The sequence below is a fragment of the Acanthochromis polyacanthus genome, chromosome 12 (genome assembly GCF_021347895.1).
Source record: "Acanthochromis polyacanthus isolate Apoly-LR-REF ecotype Palm Island chromosome 12, KAUST_Apoly_ChrSc, whole genome shotgun sequence".
NCBI lineage: Eukaryota > Metazoa > Chordata > Actinopteri > Pomacentridae > Acanthochromis > Acanthochromis polyacanthus.
The window spans coordinates 12881942-12908880 of record NC_067124.1 but is presented as its reverse complement, the minus strand read 5'-3'; the positions used below and the strand labels follow the sequence as shown (position 1 = coordinate 12908880).

The window sequence follows — 26939 nt, the reverse complement described above, 5'->3', positions numbered from 1 at the left end:
AGATGCAAAGTTGTTATGTCGTTGATTTAGCTATTTGGTGACAATGGATACATTCAAAGCACTTGGGTTCAATATTGTGATAACTCCAGCTCATTTCCATTTGTCGGCTGTGTTTAGTGACTGCAGGGATCGTTTGTGTTAACTGGGAACACCTTAGTTGGTATTTCCTAATCTGTTAAGCTTGAATGCAGCTGGCAGTCACTCCCTCTTTCACTCTCCTACCAGCAGCCTCACCTGTGCTCTTGTCCTGTTTATTTTCGTTTGTTTTTTTAAATTTACATCCTGTAACACTATCTTCACTCTCATGTACACCCTGCACTCACTGTATTTGATAAATTATTTTGCAGTATTTTTTCCCTTGTGAGTCAGTTTGTCATTAGTAAATGTTTTCACTCCATTTGTCCTGTTGAGATTATTTATGGAACAATGCAAACACAGCGTGGAGCGGAAAATGAAGGAGAAAGCAGATGTTTTTTACCCGTGTCTGTGTCAGATGATCTGAAGTATTACAGACTGAATGATGGGAAGGTTTCCACATGTACATTGTTCCATGTAGTTTTATTACTTTTGTTTGCACCTGCACAATATTTTTGTGACTGATGGGTATATGGGTTAGTTGGGTGCAGTGAAGCGTTTGTCTATTAAATTCTGCACCCTCAGGCTAAATTAGATTACACTCATTAGTGTAGTGCACAAGTTTTCTAACGCTGACACTAGTGATAATTATCAGTCCCGAAATAAGTTAGGATGAGCAGGAAGACATTTCACCTCTTGCATGAGAAACCTCTCAAAAAATAAATTACAAATAATAATAATAATAATAATAATAATAAACAAAACAGCTGATTAAATCAAACTCCAATATAATACCGAAGCTCAGAGGATCTACAAAGATTTACAAAAATGTTAAATTTGCAATCAAAAGAAACGCAAGAAGAAGACTTTTCTTGTGTTAGCCCTCCTGTTGTCCTCATTTATGGGCACCAAAAATATTCCTTGTTTGAAAAAAAATCCAAAAATTCATCAAAAAAATTCTCCAGATTTCTGAAAATTTGCAAAATCTTCAGGAAGAAAATTCCATCAACAGTTTCCCTTAACAGTTTGTTTTTTAAATCCCCCAAATTCGGTGAGAAAATTCTTGTAAATATTTTCAAAAAACTGAGTAAAAATCTCCCAAAAAATCTAAAAAAAAAAACTAAAGTGACTACGTATATATCAGTAAAACGTCTAATATTTTCTTTAAGAACATTCACAATTTTGGTTGATTTTGTTGTGAATGTTCTTAAGAAACATTTTTAATATTTCTTTTTTCCACCAAAAAATGTTCAAAGATTTCCCAAAAATGTTGAAAATGTGGACATCAGAGGTTTCACTGTGAAAACGTATTTTTTTCCACATTTTCAAACTTTAAACTGGGTCAATTTTGACCCACAGGACAACATGAGGGTTAAATTTAAAGAGGTGCTGATTCTACCTACAGAACTGAAAAAGACTTTAAAAATGAAAAACAAAAACAATTGACATTACCATGCTGAATCCTTGACTGTTATTCACAAAAGAAACTGAATTCATCGCTCAGCTTTCCTGGTGCTTTTAATTTGAAAGAGCTCACCGGTACGTTTCTTATATATTCAGTCTGATTTGACGCTTCTGGGAGCATTTAGTCAAACCTGCATGTGAACCAGGAGCAGCAGGGCAGGAGTCAGGAGCCAGGGTGTTGAAAGAAAAAGTTGTTCGTTAAGATTTTCGTGGGAATCCCGTGAACCCGCCGCTGAAAAGGGACATTTAGTTTTGCATGTGAGATTAAAGTTGCTGCAAAATGAATCCTGACAACTCGTCGAGCGCTCCTCCGCCAGGCTGGACTGAAGGGAAGTCCTTCATGGGCCAGCCGCCCCCTCCGCCCTACCAGGACATCCCCAGCCATGGCATGCCTCCACCCGGCCCCGGATACCCTCCACAGCAGGTAAGCAGGGCATGAAACAGCTCACATTTACCTCCATGCTGTCTCCCTTCACCTAAAACATGATTTTAATGCAAAATTCTGCAAAAAAAAAAAAAAAAATCCTATTTTGCATGAATAAATGTTGATTAGACGTGTAGGCTTGGAAATTATTAGGTGTGAAAACGTTTGTTAAAGATTGTGTTGTACTGTTCACCATGAAAGTAGTTGTAACTGTCCTGGGTGTGGATTTCCTCTCAACACTGCGGGAAGGATCCTCTTTTAAGAAATTGAAAGCATCAAACACTCACATTTGAACGTTTTAGAACACTTTCTATTACTTCATTTTGTCTATTTTCTGCCTCTGTTTATGGTAGAAATGTGTGTGGTAGCATAAAGGGAAACACAAAGTTTAAGCAAAATGAGACAATTTAAAACACAGTGGAATACATTTCAGCAGTAAGACTCTTAAATGTTTATTCTCCTGTAGAGCTCATTTATTATTAGCTGAGTCAACACCTATTGGCAGATTGTTCTGTTGTCTCTTGTGTCTTTTTGTTTATGGCAGTGACCTTGACACATTTTTACGTCACCCATAAATGAACTGGGTCAATATATGATTGCGGGACTTTGTGTGTCAGAGTTGACATTTTTGCTGTTTTAAAATCAACATGGCCGCCTAAAACCAAACACCACATGGCATTTTTAGAGAAAGAGTCTTCTAAAATATTGTATGTACAATTGAGTAAAATAGAAGGTTATTTCTAGAGATATTGTAGTAAACCCGTTGACATGTGATAAATCCACATTTGACTCACACACTACTTTATATTAAATAACTCAGAAAGCCTTGGATTCTTCCAGTCTTTTCTTCAGGAGGAAATGGCATCGACACATTTCCTTGTGAGGTGTTTTTTGTTTTTTTTAAACTGAAAATAATTTATCAGACACAGATACAATTTGTCATTTTCCATCTAAAATTTGATATATTGCCAAAAATAAATATCTGTCATGATTATCTCAACTTAACAAAAAGAACACAATCAAAATTATTTTTGAATAAGCTCATTCATTGTTGTTTAGCTAATTAGACGGTGGTTGTTATTAAACTCGGATGGTTATTTAGTTGACAGTTTAGTGATATCTGGAATTTTTTTAAAATTGAAATCCAAGACACAAAAATGATACAAGAAATGGAAAAAAAATGACCCACAAAAAGACAAAAACAAGACGGATAACGATAAAACTGAGAGACAAAATGACAAAAACAAGACACGAAACAATAAAACCGATACACAAGACGAAAAAAACGAGACAGGAAATGACAAAATCGCGACACAAAATGACAAAACTGTTACACAAAACGTGGAGCAGGTCATGTGAGCTGGAATTTACAACACTTCCTTGAGAGGTGTTTTTGTAATGGGTAACTTTGTTGAAAGTGATTTCTCTGACACAAACACAATTCGTCATTTTCCATCTAAAATTTGATATATTGCCAAAAAATAAAGTAAAAAGAACACACAATTTTGAATCAGCTCATATTATTATTTTTTTAGCTAATTAGAAGGTGGCTGTTATTAAATTTGGGCAGTTATTTAGTTGAGATTTTAGTGACATAAAGTCATTTTTTATTAATAAGTGATTGTTTCCATAATGCATAATTATGGAATTTGTAAAGACATGATCAAAATGAAGACAAAAACTTTTCTTTTTTTTTTAAAACTTTTAATTAAAATATATGCAAGATATATCCCACGGACTTCAAAAATCTCTCAATTATATATTGGCCTAATTCATGTATGAACTTCCTGCTCATGCAGAACATGATCTACTGAAGAGAAAAGAGGCTTTGTTGCTTTAATAACTGAAGATGATCATGTTCCTCTGCTTCCTTTATGTTTTTATTGGGGGTGATTTCAGATTATTGTGCCCAGCCTTACGTTAAGGTTGGTGTAGTTCTGCTGATAAGACCTCCATCAAAAAAAAAAAAAAAATCAGTTAAACATTCCAGGAGCATCAGTTCCCTTTCCCCTATCGTTGGTCATAAACTTCAAGTGTCGACTTGTTTGTCTAACTGAATTATTCCACTATTGAATCATTTCACTGTGAGAACTTGTTGAGGAAGTTTTGGTTTCTTTTCCTGAGAAGTTCTCCAGATAGTTTCATCCACTCGGTTTCACTTTGACACACCTTTGTTTCATCCACCCATGAGCTGGAAGTGTGTTTTATGGCCTGCAGGGTTTTCCATCGCAGTATGGAGGTCAGGTGTACGGACAGCAGCCGTACCCGGTGGGCCATGTGTACCCAGGCCAGCCGGGCACCGTCACCGTCCAGCCCGCCGTGTTCGTGTCCGCAGGTCCTCTGGCCAACCCCGTCAATGACTACCTGTGCTACTCCATCTTCACCATGATGTGCTGCTGCCTGCCGCTCGGAATCGCCGCCCTCATCTACTCCATCTCAGTGAGTTTCAATAGATTCTTCGGTGCACTGCCTAAGAGACACATTGCAGAGTTTCAGCCAAAACCACAACTTTAATCAAGTCGACTGAACACCGGTTATTTTATTTTTTTTTAAAAAAAGCAGTCATAATGAGAAAATTACGATCCATCACACATCTTTGCTGCCTGACGTTGTTTTCCAAGGCAAGACAGTTTGTAATAATAATAAACTTTATTTATAGAGCACTTTTCATGCACAAAATGCAGCGCAAAGTGCTTGAACACAGTGATATAAAATATAACAGAGTAAAACAAGGAATACAACAATAAAAAACATAAAATGCATAATTAAAAACAAGAAATACTAAAACAAAACAATAGCCGTGACAATAAAATCAACCAGAATAATAAGCCAAATTAAAAAAAATAGGTTTTCAGTTTCTTTTTAAAAATAGCTGAGGATTCTGCCATTCTCAGAATCATTGCAGTGGATTATGATGCAATTTGGAGTTTTTGGAAAAATTGCTTCCATGATGTATTTTCTGTCACACTAATGGAAAGAAAACATTCAAATTAGACTTTAGTTGTTTATTTTACCACATATCCACCATTTGTATCAGCTGATTTCATGCATATCTGTAGTGGCTCAAAATGATTCCCCACATCTACATACACCAAAACTTCCAGTTTTATTACTCTGCCAAGGAATGCAGTGAAGTGATGTGGTGATCGGTGTACGTCTGTCTGTCTGTCTGTCTGTTAGCAACATTACCCAAAAATAGAATAACGGATTTGGATGAAATTTTCAGGAAAGATCAGAAATGACACAAAGACAACTGATTAGATTTTGGCAGTGATGCAGCTTATAGTCTGGATCCATGGATTTGTTAAAGATTTCTTTGCCCTGTTGGTATAAACATCTGTAACATTTGCCAGTCAACACAGTGTCCTGTATGTAATGCAAACAAAAAGTACAGCTACCTATGTGAATCTCCAAGTTCAATTAAGACAAAATGAGCCTTTATGCAAGTATGGCATGGTGTTTGCTTCTATATCCCCTAAGTGTTGGATTTATTCTCCAGTTCAGGTATTGGGTAGATAAGTGTTTTTATTGTGTAAAGCAGTTCAGACAGTTAATTTATTTTTAATACACTGTCTCATTGGAGTTGTGTGATGAAAGTTTGCACTTGTTTGGGAGAACTTTGTTTAGTTGTTTCAGTGTGATCAGTGTTTAATCCTCAGAACGGAAAACCTCTTGTGTGACATCCGACAGCCTCTTGAACTAATAAAAGCCTGAAAATACTTTATTATATTTATATATTATACTTTATTTGACCCCAAACCCTTTACTTGACAAATACATTCGCTCTGATTCTTCAATAATTTGCTGCTCATGGAAAGTTGACTTTTTGAAGCTTTAACGGTGCAATGAAATGTCTTTGATTTGGTGGTTTGACTTGTTTCTGCCCAAAGTGTGGGATGGTAAACACAGAAAAACCACCCAAACTATCATTAATTTGGTGGGATTGGGAGCCTTAAAAGCTAACAAATGTGAAGCTAGACTGAGTACATTCTCCTAAACTCCTAAATCTTACTATCTTTCTGCTACTTCAGCCTCCTAAATTCGGTGGACCTCACTGTGTTGAGGCTGTCGGGGTGGAGCTGATCACGTTGTACTGCGGCATACCTTCTACAAACAGCAGATGCTAAACTCTGTTTTTAAACTGTCCACGTTTAGCTGTCAGTGTTTTCCTCGACGCTATAGAAAGAGTTCCACAGTGTCACTGTTTACATGGCAGGATGTGTACAGTATGTTAGAGCACAGAGCTGCCTTTGTCCTTATCAGACTGACTCTGGTTAATATTAAGTCCATTAAAGAACCCAGCTGATCTTAACCTACATCCAATGGGAACTTTGACTGGTGCCAGTCTGCAAAGTACTGTCTTTTGTAGCCATAAACCTTATTTGACCTCAGCTTCTACTCAGGCTGCTGAATATAGGAAACACGAACACTTTAACACCACTAACAGACTGACACTTAAATAGCAGCACCTTGTTTTGAACTTGGTCCAAATAAAGACTCATTTATGTGAGAAGTTGATTTCAGAAAACTACATTATGGCAATATTAAATTAAACAACCAAACCAGTCTTTTTTTATGACCGTACCACTGCGTCAAGTAGGAAATAAGAGTAGTTAGTATTGATCGGTGCTGCTGCCAGTGGTACATGTGCACATGCCCCCAGATGACATTAGTGTTATTAAAGGCTTATCTTTTCCATCAGTTGTAGCTGCATCACACAGCACTGCAGCTATGTTCATTAAGGTTATATTGAGAAGTTAAGGACAGTTTGTAAATGTTAAACTAAAAGACATAATACTGATCAGCCAAGCTTCTCTCTGAGGGGGGATATTTTGCATTTCCGCACTCTAATTTTTAGTTCCTTTTCTCAGCGAGATACAGCAAACACCATAAAAGTGACAAACCTGTGATGGGATGAGTCTAACTGTTGTTTTCCAGCAGCTGTTCACCTTGTGTTAGCGCTGGTCAGCCGCCAGCAGGTCCTGTTTGTACTGTTGCTATGGAGGGACAGACAACAATCATCGGTTCAGTGCTGACGATGGCTCATAATTTTATAATTACGAGGCAACATTTCCTGTTATAGGGAGGATTTCACTTTGTGTGAAGTCTGGTTAATAAGTACGTGGCTTCAATGTGCAGTGGAGATGGCACTGCCGCCGTAAAAATTGATGAGGGGAATTCTACTGTGCAGACACATGTTCAGCACGTACAGTATTTATGTGACGATCAGCCTACATTTGTCTGTTAGTCTGTCTGTGTGCAGCATTACCCAAAAACAGACTAATGGATTTGGATGAGATTTTTAAGGTATGTCAGAAACAACACAAGGATCACCTGATTAGATCTTGGCGGTGATGCTGCTTATAGTCTGGATCTGTGGATTAAAGATCCACAGATTGTGAGATAGGGGCACCGTCACTAACTATGACAACAAGTAAACACTACATCAGCTGACTGATGACAATCGACCGTTGCGGACTTATTGAGACTTATCCGTCGAAAAATATACGATGACTGAACCACCTTAGTGGAGTACTGCGCTCTCGGAGTGTTTTTCTTGTTCAATAAGTGAATTAAAGAGCCATATTGTGCTTTCTGGGATTTTTAATTTCCTCCTGTGTCAAATTACCTTTTTGGGCTTGTAAAAGGTCAGCAAATTTACACAGCCCAAAGTCCATGTTGAAAAGAAATATTTTCTCCAAACTTTGCTCCTTAGCTGCCTTAAACATGTCCAGGCTTTTAGTCTTTTTCATTATTTTATTACTTCTCGTCCCAGTTGCCTAATTCCTGCCTTCTGCACAGCCTTGAAGAGTAGTTGCTTTGCAGTCCAGTATCATTTCCTCACCACTTTTACTGATTCACTGTCTCATCCACAAGCAAAGCATGTTAAATGTTGTTGTTGGAAGCAAGAGTGAACATACCAGTCTTCATGCATGCCCATCTGAGGAACTAAAAATGTAGTGAATTACTTTTTTTTTATTTAAGTCCTTACTGTTAGCATGTTGCATGGCTAATCTTAACATCAGGTTTGACTCTGTAGCCTCAGGATGCTATAATGTTTTCACTGCATGAAACCAGTGTGCATTATGTGAATTCTTTCTTCTGTGTGCAACTCTGGTTCAAACAAGTTTAGAGACAGGAGCTATCAGACAGTTCTTTGAATGCTGAACCCTAACATGGAAAGTGTAATCACAGTTTATGTTGTAATGTTGTTTGTTTATTCTTTAGTCAGGCACTTCCTGGTTTAGAATCTAAATTCTTAAGTAACTTTTGAGATTTTTTTTTAAATTTAATAGAATTTTTCTTACAGGAAGAGTTCTCTACATCTTGGAAATGTGACTCATGTAGGAAAATATGTGATTATTACTTAAAGCTTTAAAGACGTTTTAATAACTAATGCTGAAACTCAGACTTGTGCATTATGTGTTCATGTTTTTACTTTGTAATTTGGATAAATTAAATGATTATTTTCTATAAAAGGCACAAAATATTATCTATAATTTGCTTTAATTATAGCTAAAAAAGTACTGGTATTAGTGTTGGTAATGAAGCCCCTGGTTTCCTGCATTCCAGTTAATACTTCAACACTGAAGCCTTTTCCTGACAACGACAACATGGTCGTTCTGCTGCATTCATTTCTGTTTTTCAGTGAGGAAGCTTTCACAACATAGCGTTATGCTTAACCCGCTGCAGCATCGGCCTGATGGCTGATTAGAGAGACGTGACAAGAGCAAACACGATCTACAACACAACTTTTGTGTTGGTATTCGTTCAGATTTGAGTCATTTGATGCAAGTTCTGTGGAAAATCCCACTGACTTGTGTTTTAGCTGCAGCTGTGTTGTTTTCTGACCTGTTACGTAACCTGCACTTCATCGTAGTTGAAGTCAGTGGACTGCATACTTCTAGATTTAGCCTTTTTAGATTTTTGTAGAAATCTATCCTTATTTCTCTACAGTAACTCAGCCAGGCCTTGTCGAGTTAGAAACTAGAACAGGAGACTGAAACAAATGGAAACATTTCTCAGATTCAGTAATTCTTCTTCAAGGGAGCAGTCCCTTGTTCTTTGGATGTACTTTTTGTTGAATCATAACTGCACGAATTAATAGCAGAGCAGTGAAAAAAATGTCCCAGGGACTATGTACTGTGTAATGTTGAAATCATTGTGCTTAATACTTTCACACTGATCTTAAGCTGAGTACATAATACTTTGTGTTGCCAAAGTGGCCAAAAGGAGGTTTCTGCTCTGCACTGGTTTTACATTTCAAATTGCTGCCTCCGTATGATTCCAATTCTTCAGGGTACAGCACAGATGTAATGGAGGTAACTCAATTAGATTTGTAGTTTGTGTAACAACTTCACTAAGTTCACAGCTGTAACTGATTGTAGTTTACATGATGCCTTTACTCGCCATAAACCAAGATAAGATACTGATTACAAAATGTAGGTTAATCCAGAGCTGTGTAATGACTGTAAGAGTTGTTCTGATTTAGACTGAGTAAACCTTTGGGTTTTAGGGATATAAGCCTGCCATTGTCTGATTAATTAAGGCAATTTTCTCCTCTGATTTTGTGTGTTATGTTTTCAAAATTACCCTGAATGCAGGGAATAACTGCAACTTTCAAGCAACAACTTACACACTGAAAAAGGCTAATTAAGGACAATATGATTATCTTCTCAGATCTCTGTGTGAGTAAAATTACAGCAGGAAACTTGTTACATTTCTGTTTTCAGGCATCAACGTGAATGGCAATAACTGTCAGAGAAGAAGCTGCTGTAAAGCTCGTCATAAACAGGACAACACGAGTGTCACATTTACCTCATATTTCTGTCATATGTGAAGCTACTATAGTTGCAGAACCAAAATAATTTGTGAACTCGGACTCCATCTCGCAGGTCTGATGCCAGATGTTGACCCATTTTCTGACATGGCCCCAGATGTGGCCACTTTGTTCTGAAGAACAGTGCAAGTGGTTCTGGGTCTTTGTTTGCAATACTCTGGAATTTTGCATGAAAAATCATTGGATAAGTATTATTTGTCTAACGGCAGCACTTCAGAGATGAATAAACAGCAACCACATGTAGAAGCCAAGACAAGAATTCTCAGGAAAAACCACAAATGCACCAAAACCCACCCATTGTTACATCAGAATTTCCCTTGAGAAACCGTATCATGGTGTTTTTGAAGCTTTAGGTTCAAGGATTTACTCTGTCCGTGTACCTTTTTAACTTCACATCTTGTGCACGACCAAATGAAGTCCAAAAAGGTGATGGAAAAATGTCTGCAGGGCGTGAAAGAGGCTAATAGGCAGAAAGGAAGTCAGTTCCCCAGTTTATCTACAGCTGAGGGAACAACCTGTTGTTGAAAATGTACCTTCCTAATCTCACTGTTTTTCCTGTTGTTGGTATTGCTTATTGAAATAGTCTGCAGCATAATACTGATTTTAGTACTTGAGCTTTGTGTGCAGTTCTGCTCACAGATGCTGACCTCTTTCTTACTAATTTTAGTACAAGGACTGAATCTGGAAATAGCATTTGAGATCACACGAATGCTGGTGATGAAGATCTCATCAGTTTGGAAACCCCTTTTTGATTATACCTTGAAATCACACCAGAGAGGAGATGGTGCTTGTTGTCTTCAATAATCTCTTGTTATTATACATGATGAAGGAGTTGCATGAAGAAGAACTGAGAGGAAGCATCCCAGATTTTAAAATTTGGAGTGAAAAAAAAAACGACAGAGTGAAAAGTAGGAAGATTTATGGAATTTCTGTTGGTTCGGATGCGTGTGAAACTGTGTGTGCTCTTCATCAGTTCAAGAGTTTAAAATAGAGATATTAAACAGGAAAGGAAACAGAGACTGAACCAAGATAGCACAAGAGGATGAGAGATATGGAGCTGACTGCAGGAAACTGTCCCACTTAACATTCTCTGTCAGGCATCTCAGCCACAAAGGAAAAGACAGGACCAGTGACCACTGAAAGAAACTCAAACTGACTGTCACTTTCAAGTTCACATGTTTTAACAATACTTGGAAAGCGGAGCAAGAATTAATTGCATCTGTTGGTTCCAGCTTTATCTCTGGTGGATATTGGAGACCTAAATGTGAATAATTTCAGTCAAATTCTGGAGAGCATTTTCTTGGAAATTTGACATTTGCAACACAACAACCACTGAAGTGTCCAGACAAGCAGAGCTTTTGTCAGGTTCTGACTCTCTCGCTCTAAGCCACTCTTCGCCTCTGTGACAGTGTCCTCAAACAGCCCTTTGTTTCCCAAAATATCAGCCTTTCCTCACAGCTTAGCTCCTACTGACAGTGGATGGACATTCACTGGAAGGATTCCTTCTTCTCCTGCACAAGGTTGTAGTATATTAACAGGCAACATGAGTTCTTATCCCCCTTTTTTTATATATATCTGTACTGATTGTATCATTCCAGAGATGAATTCAAGGATCCATGGCTTCCCAGCTAATCTGAAAAATGTATCCAGAAATGATGAGATTTTGGAATGCGTTGCTTTTCTAGTACATTGCTTGCAACTCCCAGTCAATTTTAGAGATTTGAGTCCAACTGGTGACAACTGTTAACCTCTTGATGCCTGTTGTCCCAAATTTGCAACATACCACTTTCATTCACACTGTAGCCGAGATGGTGTTTCCATTCCCCTGGTGCTGGTTTGCGCTATTCAATACATACCTCAGAACCTTTTGCAAGCACTGGTTTCTCGTAGGACTGGCTGGTGTGCAACCTAAATTATTATTATCATTATTTTCTTCTTCTTCTTCTAGTTCTACATCACTGAATCCTAATATTGACCTATATTAAAATATAATACAGCAGAATACAAGCTGGCACAGTACAGCTGAAATGTTGACTAAAGCAAAGTCTTGATAGATGCTGAAGAAAATGGATATTCACCAGCCCTGTAATACGTTTCTGTAATATAATTGTACAGAATATATTCTACAGTTAAAGGTGCAACACAGCACTAAGTTGCACAAATACTTTTTTAACAGGTGTTTCCAAGGCTCTGTGACCAACTACCAAGCTGCAGCTAGATTGTAATTCTATGCCTTTGCACCAATAACGGCATTGTGTTTTGGGAAATGCAATATCTTTGGAATGTCCTAGGGGAATTTTCTTCATTTGGACTCAAAGATGAACTGATTGGATTTTGATGGTAAAAGGTCACTGTGACCTCACAAAACACATTTTTGATTGTAATTAAAGACATAGGCTTCTGAGGACACAATTTCAACCATGCATTTAAGTAGATTTTACATCCAAAAGGACAAAGTCCAGTGTCAAAGTGGTATTGATGTGTTCTGTAAAAGCCCTTTTCTGGCTCTTATTACACCATAATTCTGAAAAGAAGAGGTTGTTTCCATGTTTCTCATTTAGTCAGACTTGTGGCACTAATCTTGGCTGCTCTCGTTGAAACTGTCCTGATTGTATCGATCTTCTGTGCTGCCGGGTTGAAGATGTCTGTGAAGCATCCGGAATCTGATTTAGAATTTGTGGCTTCTTTGCAGCAACGTTCATATTCGAAGGTTCGTCTGCTGTATTTAGTACATTGTGTTGTATCAGAACCAGCTTCATTGGCCAAACGTGTACTCGTACAAGGGCTTTGACTCTGTTTTTGTTATTCTCAGTGAACATGCACACCTCAGCATCTTCACCGTATCTATTATATGAGCCTGGACACACTTGGGTGTAAACTGCAATTTAACTGGCTGGTGATGATGGTAGTTTAATGCTGATTATGTGTTTGAGGTTTGAGATTTTCCCAAACAGAAATAATTACCAACAGCTCTTCAACTGAGCATTTCACATGTGAATCTGAAAATGTTCATTTACAAATGTGGCTGTCGACTGATTTCTGAACCTCAACTAAAATCGACATTACTTAAAGGGGAACTTCGGTTTTTTTCAACCTGGGGTCTGTTTCCATATGTAATTTCATACATGAGTGATGGACAAATGAATTTTCGACATAGCTCCAGTATTTAGCCAGGCAGGCAGCTTAGCAGCTCAGCTAGCAGCTCGGTTAGCAAAAAGTATGGGGCAGCTGGCCCCCCCCGCGTCAAAGTCCGCCCTGACGTGCTTTTGCCCCACACTGACCGGCTCGGATAGTCTCAATGAGTGTCCCACAACATACTAGAGATGAGAAGTGATACTGAGTCCTTTTAGTGCAGTAAAGTGAAGCAGGTAGCCCACTCGTCCCAGCTATGGGAGACGCCAGTGTTTACAAACAGTGACGTCACGTGATTACCGCGCCGGTTGGCAAGAGGAACCAGAGGAACAATGGCTGATGAGAACAATGCGAACTATCCTTCCGTGAAATTGTCCGTTTATGCTCAATCCTTATCACCCAAGGCCCGACAAAGATACGTGAGTAAGCTGAGATATCAGGGAAACGGTAAAACCTTGCCAGATCCCTACAATTTGAAGACTGAGTGGGTTGATGATCCTTCATTGTGGCCGGACATTTCCTTCACAGACATTTATTTTTAATTGATTGACACCGCAGTTCACCCACCCAAAAATATATAATTATGAATTAAAAATAATATATCTTCTGTTAATCTTCAACAAGATGTCAAAGAAACGTCAAGAAGTTGCTGTATTTTTTGTCTGCAGTATGGCTTCTATGTAACAGTAACAGACCCACAGCATTGCTTGAAAATAGGACAATTCTAAAAAACGATCGCCAGACGCATACAGAAACAAATATGGTTACAAATAGGAGGCTGCTGGCTTAAGGAGATGTTATTGAATATGCTTCATTCGACTTTAGTATACTTTCATCGCCTAAAAAGTGATCGGTAACACATGACAACACTGAACCAAACCGAAAGTGTAGAGATCGCTTCACGCGAAGGATGCGACACTAAATCAATATCTTTTGGTAAATAAGCTCAAAGTTGGACATACTAAACATGCTAAACTGTTGAATAGTTTACCGGAAGAAAAGTGGGAGCCACAAACATGATCTCTGCTGCTTACTGGGGTACAATTTTTCCTGTTGATGGCTGAAGCCACCGCCATCTTCTCTCTCCTGACATCGGTATTCGGTGAAATTTCAAGCCTGATCCCTTCTCAAAACGCTTCGTACAACCAACAACTACACACGCTATTACCATTGTGGTAAATACATGTGCAATTTCATTCATGAAAAGCAATAACTTTACGTATTTGTTTCAAACCCGATACCGTTCTCGTAGCAAGCCGTTATGTTACTGCCGGTTCTTGCCAACCAGTAGCAGTCTTGTACCACGTGACCATAGCAAATGACGACACGCTGGCGTCTCCCATAAACTACTGTGGCCCGTAAAGTGTTCTGCCAGTGTTGTTGGGATGTAGCGTCTCTTTATTTTCTTGGTGGGACGTGTCAGTCACAAACTTGTGTCCCCTTGTGGACCTCATTCCAGAAAACCTAAAGCGTGTAATAAATCCCAGATGGGGGATTTTAAAGACCTACCTAGTGGGGCTTTGAAGTAGAAAGTCTCACAGAGCTCACTTTGAGGAGGAAGGCGTCTCTGAAATCAGATGCGGCCTCAAGGGTATGGCTGTTTAGGGTACTTAAACAACAGCAGCCACATGAGTCCTGGTCACCTAGAAACACTGAAAAAACGCTCAGTTGCGTACACAGAACCTGTGTTCCTGCCTCATTTAGCGACTGAATGTTCAGTCTGAATGGTAAATGGTCCGTATTTATATAGCGCTTTACTATACCTGCAAGGTACCCAACACGCTTTACAAGATACTTCACATTCACCCATTCACACACACATTCACACACTGATGGTGGAAGCTGCCATGCAAGGCACTAACCACGACCCATCAGGATTAGGGGTTAGGTGTCTTGCTCAGGGACACCTCGACATGAGCACGACAGGCCGAGGATCGAAACCAAACGTCTGACAGCTGGAGAGTCACCGTGAGAAATGTCACCACAGCATCACTCAAATGAAGGCTTGAGGTCAAATCAAAGAGGTCTGCATGGTTTTTATTTGATGAAGTTGTGTTGAAAGGTTCCAGGAAGTGAGCAAAGGGATGCAAAGTGCATCAACAACAAAAGTTTCCTGTGTTAGAGCTTGACTCTTCACTGTGAGAAAGTGAGATTGTGGGTGTTCGAGGAAGGCTCAGACAGCTTTTGGTACCTATTCCATCCTGTCATTCATCGGCTGTATTCAGTTTTACTCTCTGTGATTTTCTCACAAATATCAGCCCCCTGCTCTCTCACACATATTCTGCTACACAATGGGTGATTTCATGTAGAAAGTGGAGGAAGAAGACAGCAAAGCTACACTTGACAGCTGGACAGGCCCACTTAGAGGCAGAACACACAGAAAATACTGTACAGAGGCACAGAAGAGCAGCAGCCATTCAGGCAGCAGCAGGAAGGACGAGTCGGTCTGTAGAAAGCACTTAATCGAATGTAAGCACCAGTGTATCGGTCTGCATCAAATAATGTAATGATATTTTCTGGCAGGATGTGATGATGCATTCAAGGAGCGATTCTTCAGAGCCCATGGAAGAGCTTTTACATTCACCAGTAACGGGACAAAACGTTTTACGTGGCATTTTAGAAAGTCATATATATTTGATGAGGCTTAAGTAGGCATTAGTTTTTATTTTCAATACTTCTACTGAGGGTTTGTCTTCTGGAATTTACAATTATGGTAACCATAAGCGGTTTTATTTTTTTTAATACTGCTGTCCCACTGTTACTTAATCTGGGCTAATTTTCACTGCAATTTAAATTTCTGCATTTCTGTAGGAATGGTACAACCATAGTATGATGGCGTTACAATGCCACAAATCATAAAAAAGAAAAAAAATAATACATTTTACTTAGAAAATGTAATCAATTTCTACAGCAATTTTCCAAATCTAGGAACCAATGGGTGGCTATCTTTTCTAAACAGTCTAGAGGGTCTACGTACTAAATAGGCTACTGTGTACTTTTAGACCTCTGTAATCTAGGCATTTTTCACACTACTTCAGATTAAATGTAGAAAATTATCTTTTCATTCTGAATGTATCTGCTGGCAGCTTGCTCTTCTGAATGTCAGTTTTGAGAATGCTACATTATTACTCCAACAGGGAGTGCGGCAGAGTTATGCGACGATTGATGTACATTTGTCTGTCTCTGTCAGCAGCTTTTCTGAATAACAGACTAACGGATTTGGAGGAAATTTTCAGGGAAGGTCAGAAATGACGAAAGGACCAACTGATTCGATTTTGGCAGGGATGCGGCTTATAGCCTGGATCCACGGATTTGATGAAGATTTTTGTGTCATTGCAAGATAGCCGCACGGTGCCAGTGTAACTATGACAACAAGTGAACACTACATCAGCTGCCTGCTGACGATCACGACTGTGATCAAATTACAAATCCACCGCTGCGGACTTCTTGAGACTTATCCACCAGAAATGATACAAGGAAAATTTGATTAAGTTGTGGGCTATTTCCAAGTCCCATCAATTTCCGGAGCCCACTACATATTTAAGGCACACGATTTGGTATCCAAACAAAACATACACATGCGTAAGGCCATTTTTATTAAAGATTTCATCCGCTGGAAATGATACAATGAGTGAGCAGCCTTGGCGGAGTACTGCTCTGAGTGCTTTTCTTGATTTATTAATATTTATAACTCTGTTGCTCTTGTTGTCTCCCTCTGCTCTGTGTAACCACAGACTGCAATCCACCTGACAAGTCACAGAAGTTTTTTTTTTTTTTTTTTTTAAATGAAACCTGTAGAATTAAGCAATTTTGATGAAATATGACAATCTTAATCTTAGACATCATTATTTTCTTGATGGAACTGCACATTACAGATGATACATTTGACAACCATTGCTATGCTGCATATCAGACTATTCCTCTTGCTGTAACATTTTCCGACTCTGGAAAATTGTATAGTTTTGATTTTGTGGCTCAGATAATTTCCTAGACGTTCACTATGATGTAATGAACTGATGCAATGATGTAATTTAATACCAATTATAGCAAAAATGCTCTTTGCTGTGTAATGAATATTGCTTTATATTTGCAGATAATTGAAAATATCAGTTTAGGGAAATGAAGCACTGTTTCTATTTTACTAAATGATGCAGCCATGACATGTAATGTAATCATATTGTGAACAGAGTGGAGAAGGAGTTCATCAAGATAAACTGTAATCCTTTAAAGACATGTCCGCTCCACCTCTTGTTCTCTCTGTTCTCTCCAAAGAGAAAAGTTACAGAAGATGGAAGACACTTTCTATGCAACCTAAAAAACCATGATGTAGAGCTATATACATAAGATTTTTATTGTGATAACTGTGAAAGCATTCTTCACTTGATTTTCTGATTTTTTTTTTTATTTATTTTTTGGTCCTATATACAGTTTCCTTGAACATATCTTAATGTCTGAGCTGCCAGCTGATATCAGATATCATCTACTTTAGCGTTAAGGAGAAATCAAATCCCAGACACACACTCTGCTGCCGCTGTGATAATGGCTGGTAATGCAGAAATCACTCAGTAGTACCGTGCAGCTTGATTTATCGACGGTGGTAAATCCACTTTCATTTCCTGCATGTAGCTATTTGTGTACTGTACACTTGATTTACTGCAGTATGATGGTTAGGGGTTTTGACTATGCTAGTTGCAAGGAATGCCATTAAGAGCTGCATCATGAATTATAATTTTATATTCCTTATTTTCACTTTCTTAAGATGATGAAAGCACTGGTTAGGCCATGTGAATGCACTTCAGAAAGATATATTTATGAATATTCAAATGCGCAACAGTTATAAAATCAAAACCTGAAAACCTTTTTGTAAGTATGATAAATTATTCTTGATTAGGATACATTTAAATACAAGTAAAAATAGTATGCAGTGTAAAGGACTATAAAACTAAGAGGTTTTAGTGTAAAGATTCTGACAGTTTATCAGGACAGTTTGAGGGATTTCTACAACCTCACTGTATAAATCCACACTGAGGTGAACAACACACATGTTTTGGATAACAGTGTTAGAAAAGACGCTAAATAGCAGTTCTGTATAGAGTCAACCACATACGATTATGTTTTCTGCATGAAACCATCACATACATCATCATCATCCCACGATGGAATACAGTCAGGCTTCATTTGGTGCATCTCAGCTCTACGTTGCATCACCAGCTGTGGTCCCATGACTGCCATTTTCCGTCACTGACTATATGTTATGAGAGTGAAACATTGTAAATAATTAATCTAGATTTGGGATAGTGAGGAAATTGAAACTTATTAACTCACTTTGAGAGCTTCCAAATGGCTGTTTTATCCATTATCCACTTTCTTGTATGGGATTGTAGTTGTTAGAAATCATTTTCTGAGGCTGAATCAGGACCAGAGTGCAGAAGGCAGATATGGTGCACAGTTAAAGAGGTCTATTATAATAAGGGAGAAACCGGGGGAGGGAATCTGTTGATGAAGGGCTGTTGCTGGGAAATGACTGACGTCGGAATCCTGGTGGTAGCTGGTGACCAAGAGTGGCGTAATCTGGTCAGAACATCAGCCCACACCAAGATCGCAGACCAGATTTCTCCTCTATTGTCAGGTGGATTGAAATGAGGGTAAATAGGCCTGAAACTCCTGCAGTGTGAGTCCTGTTTAAGAGAGCTGACTGACGATTAAACCACAGCAGAAGGCTAGAATAGAATAATGTGGCAAGGAGTGAAGTGACGAGGATTTAAGTATTGCAATGATTTGTGGATTGATCTCAGCTGATTTTGCACAAAGAACTGAAATCCACGTAGACAAAGACATACACTGAAACAAAGAGGTCAAACAAGTACTAGTAAGAAATAAAAGGAACTGTGAGTTACAATACCGTGACACGCTGAATGTATAACTGGCCACAGAGTTTTTAACAATGCATTTAATTCACAACTTTCACATCCTCTTGCTCAATTCATGAAAAGTATGTTTGAATAATACGCAATATAACAGTATCTTAAACTGATTCTAGCCTTCTTGTTTGAACGTATTAACTGAGCTGTCTAGTCCTGTTTAAACAGCACAGATTGCTTTTAGCTTTTCTCACATTAGAAATCAGTCGACAATAATAATAAATTTCTGTATAAATGTATCTGTCCAGTTCATCTTTATTGAATTCGTAAAGAAATAAAAAGGGAAGAAGAGGGGGAAAAAATATTGTTTGTGATTCTTTGTCCAAAGGTGACAAAATCCTCATAGCAGCAACGGAAAAGCTGTTTTATTTGTGCTATCCATGCCAAAAATCTAACTAGTAAAACATCAGGTTATGGTTTTATGTTTGCGCTGAAACATTTCTGGGCATTTGTCATGTTACCTTTACACAGAACCAGGCTAGCTGTTTTCCAAAGCTTTGAGTATTTATGCTAAGCTAATCCTCTGGTCATGTTAACTAAGAGACCGGTCTAAAATAATATCCGTATTTCCAAATTTTCGAGCCGTTTCTTTAACATTAAAGAAGTTACAAAAGTTGGTCACAGACAAGAGTAAAGTTTCCCTAAATGCAGCTGTGAACTCAGTAAATATGCTTGTAACTAAATGAATACAGGTAAAAGTAACTAAAATTGGATGACAATAGTAACAATAAAAAAAGTAATAAAATGATTGCATTGCAAGGCATTTAAAAAAAAAAAAACACACACAAGCAAGCCAACAAAACAAAATATTTAAAGAACAAAATGAAGCATCCAAGAAAAAAAGTTTCTCTACTGATACTGGAGCAAAGTGCATTATAGTAATCAAATTTGAGGTGAAGAATGCAGGGATACAACTTTTGTTACTGGAGTGTTAAAAGTACATGAATCAAAAACCAGTCTGAGATCTCAGGCCTCTTGTTTAATTTAAGTGCCTAATGGTTCCTGACTACACTGAAAATGCTTGGCTTTGGAGTCTGTGGAGACTGAGGGGTGTTTGGTTCACGCGTATAGGTTCTGTAAAGTGTCTTGACCTGTAATTGGTGTTATATAAATAAATTGAATTGAATTGAAATTTGGGCCATCCAATATTTAATGTCAGGGATCCAGAATGGGCCCCTGTGGAACTCCACAGGTGACTTTGGCACATCAAGAAAATACCCGGCTAATTTTTACTGAGAAGGATGTATTTGAGAAGTGAGAAACAAACCACTGTAGCGCAACATCACTACCAACAAAAGACTGAGAACCAAAACAGAGTAAAGATTGACAGTACATTTGAGGACAGCAGTCAGCTCTTGGTAAACCTGAAGAGGATAATCTCAGTGTTAAACTAGTCTCAAACTTAAAAACAAAATTACTTAAAACCCTAGGATCAAGGGAAAACCGTGGTAGAAGATAAGGAGTTATTTATAATGGCTAAAATACTTGGACCAACTGTCTCAATATTTTGTTTTAAAAAAAATCATGAAACATCTACTAGTCTAAATTAAATTCTAATGAAAAAGAAAACATTGAAATACTTGAAATGCCTTCAAGCCTAAGGCCCAAAGGCTGGATGGTTCGAGGACATAACACAGGCTTTATAAAAGCCTGATTTAACTCCCACCCGCCCAGACCTTTGCTGCATGTTGTTCCCCTGCTCTTTTTTTCCCCCCACATTTCATATCTATCTTGAACTAAAACTGCCCCAAAAAGGGTAAAACAAGTCTTTTAGGTTGAAGAGGTAGTGAGGTAGCATTTGATTGTGAGATGATTCTGTGCTAATTGTGCTCAGCCGTGAGTTTTTGGACACGTGAGGCAGACATCTGCTGGTAATCATGACACAGCATCATAGCATCTGCAACACACACAAACACATCCGGTCATTCGCACACCATCACACTTATTTACACACAGATGTAACAGCAGTGGGAGTTGGAGTTTTATTTGATTAGGAGAACACTGAGCTGCATTTTCTCTCTGAAACGTGGCAAACAAATTAAGTTTATTCTAAGCTTTATGCTCAGACTGTTCTCTCCAAGTGTGGCAGCTTGTTTAGTTCACACTCGTATTTAACAGGATATTAATTTAACAATATTGCCAGATTAGATTTTTTTTTTAATTAAACCATCTTTGTATGCCCCTTTTATGACAGACCTTCTCAATACTGTGGTGCACTTTTACTGTCCTACATGCTGGAGCTTATCTGAAAATCTCCTTTATCTTCATACTATGTTTTTTGAAAAGTGTCAACAAATAAGGGATTTAAAGTTAATCCACCTACTCAGTTTGCATCACAGGAAAAAGAAAGATGTTTGATTGTGTTGTATCCTGTAAGCAAACTTTGCTTTGTAAATTTCAGAAATTACATTTTAACCAGTTTAGCCAGTAATGATTACTTTTGGTATCTATTCAGGGTTGGAAAACACCGGAACTCTGCATATCACAGATGTCATTTGGTTTCAGAAAAGTAAACTCTAAAGGTGTTCTACTGATCTACAGTGAAGTGCTGCCATGATTGTTTGTGAAGGATGATGTGTTTTTAAAAATCTCAATTCAATAACAGTGCACTGTTAAATCTCTAACTTTTTAAAGTGAAATGCTTAGACTGTATCAGCTGAAGTGTTAGTAATGCAGCTGCATATGGTCACGGTCCTGCTATTCCACCAGGTGTAGTTTTCCTCTTATGTAAGGTGTTTATTTTTCACTTGCCAGCTATCCCACTCAGACAAATGAGCATTTCAGTGAGGGCGTCCATATAAACTATGTAAATCAAATCTTTTTTTTTTTTCTGCCAACAGTGCATGTTTTCCCTAGAAATCTTTACAACAATCAGAAGTCTTCTACTTGAAGCAGCAGTCATGTATATTTTTACATCAACACTCCATGACTACATCTGTGTGAAAGGTGTCACTCAAACCGACTAACCAGCAGAGGGTTTTATCATCTTTGAGCTCATTGTTTTTGGTTTCCTTGCCCACAATTTTACTGTTGTTTCAGTGTTACCCATTTGGTCTATGAATATTTCCATAAATGAAACAGACAGACCTGGTTAATGACGAGCTGGTGAACCTTATGTACCTTCTAGCCCATAAAGAGTCAAATGTGTCCCTTAAGAATTGACAGAGACAAAAAACAGAGTTAAGAGAGAATTTTGCACTTTTTCGTTTAGTAAAGTCAAGATTGCACTCAGGTTTCCACTGGACTAGGATTTTTTTTTTTCCCAGACTTGTTGTGGTTTACCACTTCCTATTTGCAGATTCACCTTCATTCCAGATTAATAAATCACAACAAAGTGCATTAGATTTAATTAATGGTGTCTGAGAAACTTCAGGTCTATGTCTCAATGAATATTTTATGATTATATGAAGCTGAAGAGAAACTTTCTTCATGATAATGTACAAATCATCGTAGTATTCATATTTCCATTCATATTGCTCTGACAGCTGCTCATTTTTTTCCCCCTAAAACTAAGAAAACTCGGTATTTGAAGTGGTTTTAACAATAGCCAAAGGTGTAGATTTGAAAATTTGTTTGTCTATAATATTATTAACTGATCAGTTCAAATTTGTATTAAAAAATCTAGATATCACCATCTTTAAAAGTAAATTGTCTCTTTGGAGAGATCAGATGAAGAAAATTTCTTCATTTAAGGTCAAATGACTTAAAAATTGTTTGTCATTGTGGAATTTTATACCACACAATATATTTTAATTTTAGGTGGCTTAAAATTTATTTTAAGAGTAATCAGCAGGCTTTATTGCATTATGCCCAAAACATTTAATCAAGGATATATTTTGGAACAACAGTAAGTATACAGTGTATAAAGAGAGCTGGATTGGATAAGAAATAAATCATCTCTACAGTTATGAACAGTTTCTACATGTCATATTTTCTACACAAATAAAAAGAAATGTTTCTATAATGGGAGCTATTCCCACAAGTTTAACTGGGTTAATGATGTGTTATTTAATCTACAAAAAATGCTACTGTTTGAGTTCTTTGTTTAAAAGCTGGAAAGACAGAATAAACAGACTTGTAATGTTTAAGCGTACCTACGCAGAAAGATTTTATGTTAAAGAAAGCCTACTATAAACTAAAAGTTATGTCCCTTCCAAAACTTTGTTTCCAACAAAATCAAGGAAGTGAATTTTATAATCATATCTAACATTTATGTACCACAATTTTTAAAATATTTATTGAAATGGATATTAACTGAAGGAGTCATGCATTTATTTAGTCTTTGTCTGTCTTTTTCTACTTTTCAAAAGAGCGTAAAGACGTTTATTCTTATGCAGTTATGCCTAATCCACTATAAACACTATTACTACGTTTCAGTTGACAAACCATATATATGTAAGTAATGTAATTGTTAAACTTCACATAGAAAATGCAAGATTCTATAAGTCCTTCCCAAACCTTATTTTTCTGGTTGAATTTGATTTGTGCACAATAAAAATGCACATACACTGTTACATTTAAAGACATGATTCTGATATATTATTGGCTATTCCTTATGTTTATATCTTAATGACCTTATGACAAACTTTTAAAAATATATTTTTTTTATGCAATTTCATTTGGTCACTTTATTGTACCTCTTTTAATTGATATCTAATTACTTTTTCACTTTAGAATCTTTTAATGCACAATCGTCTCCATCTTATGTTCACCTGATAAATGTCTACATGTTCATTATAATAAAATCAAATATCAGAGTAGCAATGACCAGAACACATTTTGGAACAGGGAATGACTCTAAGGGGTCGTTTACACGAGGACTCTTGCAGGTAAAAACATCAAAATATTTCAACAAAACACCCTATCGTTTATACAAGGACGGCATTTTGGGGGCTTAAAAACGCAAAAATTTGAAACCGGCCTCCAGATTGGAAAAGTTGAAAACTCTCCGCCGTTACGTTTCCATCTAAACAGCAAAACGCAAAACTTTGCCGAGATCTGACCACATACGTGCGCCGGTGCTTTGGTTTGCCGGCCGGTACAAGGAAGTAAACAAAGATGTGTGATTATTTCCATCCTTCGTACCCATAGACACCTTCAAGCAACTCTGGCAGCTCTATGTACACTACAGGAGTCATACCAACAAACGTGCAGAATCTGTACAGATTCCATTCATGAACACTTACCGCGGCAGAGATCCGAAAAGGGAGATAGTACACATGTGCGTAGACATGGCGGAGTTTTATCACAGCGCCACCCAGCTGCATGGCATGCATATCCAATTGAATTCCACACACTATAGAGTCACCGTATATACACAGATTTCCTTCAAAACCGCTCGTCTAAACGTGAAATGACAAGACCGCACTTTTGCGTTTTCTGTTAAGATGGTCCTCGTATAAACGTAGCCTAAAATTTTTTTTTCCCTCCCCCTTCAGGCCCGGGAAGCGAACCACGTCGGCAACCAGATAACGGCGGAGCGCAGCAGCAGGACGGCGAGGACACTGAACCATGTGGGACTGGGACTCGGTCTCGGGTGGCTCATCCTCCTCTTTATCTTCCTTTTCACTGGAGTATATCATTAATAAATCTGTTTTTGACATGAAAAATATTTTCCAAATTTGATGCCTTTAAATTTCAGCCTTAGCTCAGTGTGGCTCTATCACACATGCAGACTTCAAATGTTCTACGAGAGTTTCATAACTCAAAGCCAATGATTGTCACTTGCAGCCTTTTTAGTATGTCACATTTCATTATGAACTGAATTTTGTGCAATTGTTTAAAAAAAAGATGAATTTTTGCCTTCTTGACAGAACTGCTGAAAAATAGGCTTCAGACTCTCTAAAAAGTACAAAACACAAAACTCGCATTTTCAAAAACGTAACCAAGCATTCCACTTTCAATTTTGTCAAACTTGTGTTGAACCAGTAAAAAAGAAAAGCAGTGGGAATGTTTTTGTCTTTGAAGTGTTTCTGACCTGAAAGTGCATGCTATGGATCCAGTCCACTTTTGCTTGTCATCCTTCAAGTGCGCCAAAGTAGTTTTGTTTATTCCAGCTAAATAAGAGCACACAACTACTCACGAAATCAGTGTAAACAGAGGGACCATTATGGCAGACAAAAACAGTTGCTCAATCAGTGGCTCTGGCTCAGCTTGTGTTGAAGCCTGCAATGTGTTAGTATCACTAGCCTGGATGTAGTTTGTCATGTGTTGTCCTCATGTTCTTTTCTTTACCAACTCTCACAAAGAACATTCTTACTGTATATCAAATATCTTTACAAATAAAGTATACTGAGAGAGAAGATATTCCTATTGTCTGGTTTACTTACATTTTGTTCATGATAGGATCAGACCCTGACAGGGATTGTTGCTGTATAAAAGAACATTTATGTTGCTGCTGCCAGTCTGGTAGTGTTATAGTAGTAGTAGTTGTATAATACACTGCTCAAAAAAAAATAAAGGAACACTTTGAAAATACATCATATTTCAATACGGGGAAAAAACAAACTGGATATTTACATTGATATGGACTAGATAATGTATTAGGAATGAAAAGTGCCACATTGTTTGATGTTAATGAAAATTATCAACCCCCCAGGAGGCTAAATTCAAGACACCCCAAAATCAAAGTGAAAAACTGATGTGGCAGGCTAGTCCATCTTGCTGAAATTCCTTGGCAGCAACTCAAAATGGTATTCAGTAGTTTGTATGGCCTCCATGTGCTTGTATGCATGACTGACGATGCCGGGACAAGCTCTGAATGAGATGACAGATGGTGTCCTGGGGTATCTCCTCCCAGAACTGGACCAGGGCATCACTGAGCTCCTGGACAGTCTGAGGAGCAACCTGATGGTGTTGGACGGAACAAAACATAATGTTCCAAAGGTGTTCTATTGGATTCAGGTCAGGTGAGCATGGGGGCCAGCTAATGGCATCAGTTCCTTCATCCTCCAGGAACTGCATGACTTCTCTTACCACATAAGACTGGGCATTGTCGTGCACCAGAAGGAATCCAGGACCACTGCACCAATGTAGGGTCTGACAATGGGTCCAAGGATTTCATCCTGATACCTAATGGCAGTCAGAATGCCATTGTCCAGCCTGTAGAGGTCTGTGCGTCCCTCCATGGATATGCCTCCCCACACCATCACTGGCCCACTACCAAACCAGTCATGCTGAACAATGTTACAGGCAGCATAACGTTCTCCACGGCTTCTCCAGACCCTTTCATGCCTGTCGCATGTGCTCAGGGTGAACCTGCTCTCATCTGTGAAAAGCACAGGGCACCAGTGGTGGACTTGCAAATTCCTGTGTTGCCAGCCGAGTTCCACGGTGCCAGTCAGCGAGCACAGCGGGCACTAGAGGATGCTGGGCTCTCAGACCACTCTCATTAAATCTCTTTCTGATTGTTTGATCAGAGACATTCACACCAGTGGTCTGCTGGAGCTCATTTTGTAGGGCTCTGGCAGTGTTCATCCTGTTCCTCCTTGCACAAAGGAGCAGATACCTGTCCTGCTGATTGGTTGAGGACCTTCGACAGCTCTGTCAAGCTCTCCCAGACTAACTGCCTGTCTCCTGGAATCTCCTCCATGCGCTTGAGAATGTGCTGGGAGACACAGCAAACCTTCTGGCAATGGCACACACTGATGTGCCATCCTGGAGGAGTTGGACTGTCTGTGGAACCTCTGGAGGGTCCAGGTATCGCCTCATGCTACCAGAAGTGACACTTACCCTAGCCAAATGCAAAACTAATGAAAAACAGCCAGACAATATTAGGAAGGAAAAAAATGTCAGTGGCCTTCACCTGTAAACTCATTCCTGTTTTGGGGGTTGTCTCATTGTTACCCCTCTAGTGCATCTGTTGTTAATTTTATGAACACCAAAGCAGCTGAAGCTGACTAAAAAGCCCCTCAGGTACTTACTTGACCAGATCAGTATCCCACATGTTTCACTGATTTGATGCAATACTTAGATTACAAAGTGTTCCTTTAATTTTTTTGAGCAGTGTATGTTGGTATCAAGCAGTGAACCAGAGGCTACATGTATTTTCTGTAATGAAGCAACACAACATGTAAGATTTTTG

General features: G+C 38.3%; 1 protein-coding gene across 1 annotated transcript; it reads left to right on the top strand.

Moving 5' to 3' along the window:
• The first annotated feature begins 1646 nt into the window (after nt 1-1646).
• On the top strand, nt 1647-25162 carry si:dkey-33i11.9 (synapse differentiation-inducing gene protein 1-like). Its single transcript, XM_022189701.2, has 3 exons — nt 1647-1963; nt 4181-4402; nt 24295-25162. The coding sequence occupies exons 1-3, from the start codon at nt 1820-1822 to the stop codon at nt 24439-24441; spliced, it is 513 nt and encodes a 170-aa protein (XP_022045393.2). The 5' UTR covers nt 1647-1819; the 3' UTR covers nt 24442-25162.
• The last annotated feature ends 1777 nt before the right edge of the window (nt 25163-26939 follow it).

Bases quoted from the DNA above. Each gene is read 5' to 3' on its own strand.
- si:dkey-33i11.9 (XM_022189701.2), top strand. From the start codon at position 1,820: ATGAATCCTGACAACTCGTCGAGCGCTCCTCCGCCAGGCTGGACTGAA. The intron at 1,964-4,180 runs GTAAGCAGGGCA...TATGGCCTGCAG, and splicing joins CCGGATACCCTCCACAGCAG to GGTTTTCCATCGCAGTATGG. The intron at 4,403-24,294 runs GTGAGTTTCAAT...CTCCCCCTTCAG, and splicing joins CCCTCATCTACTCCATCTCA to GCCCGGGAAGCGAACCACGT.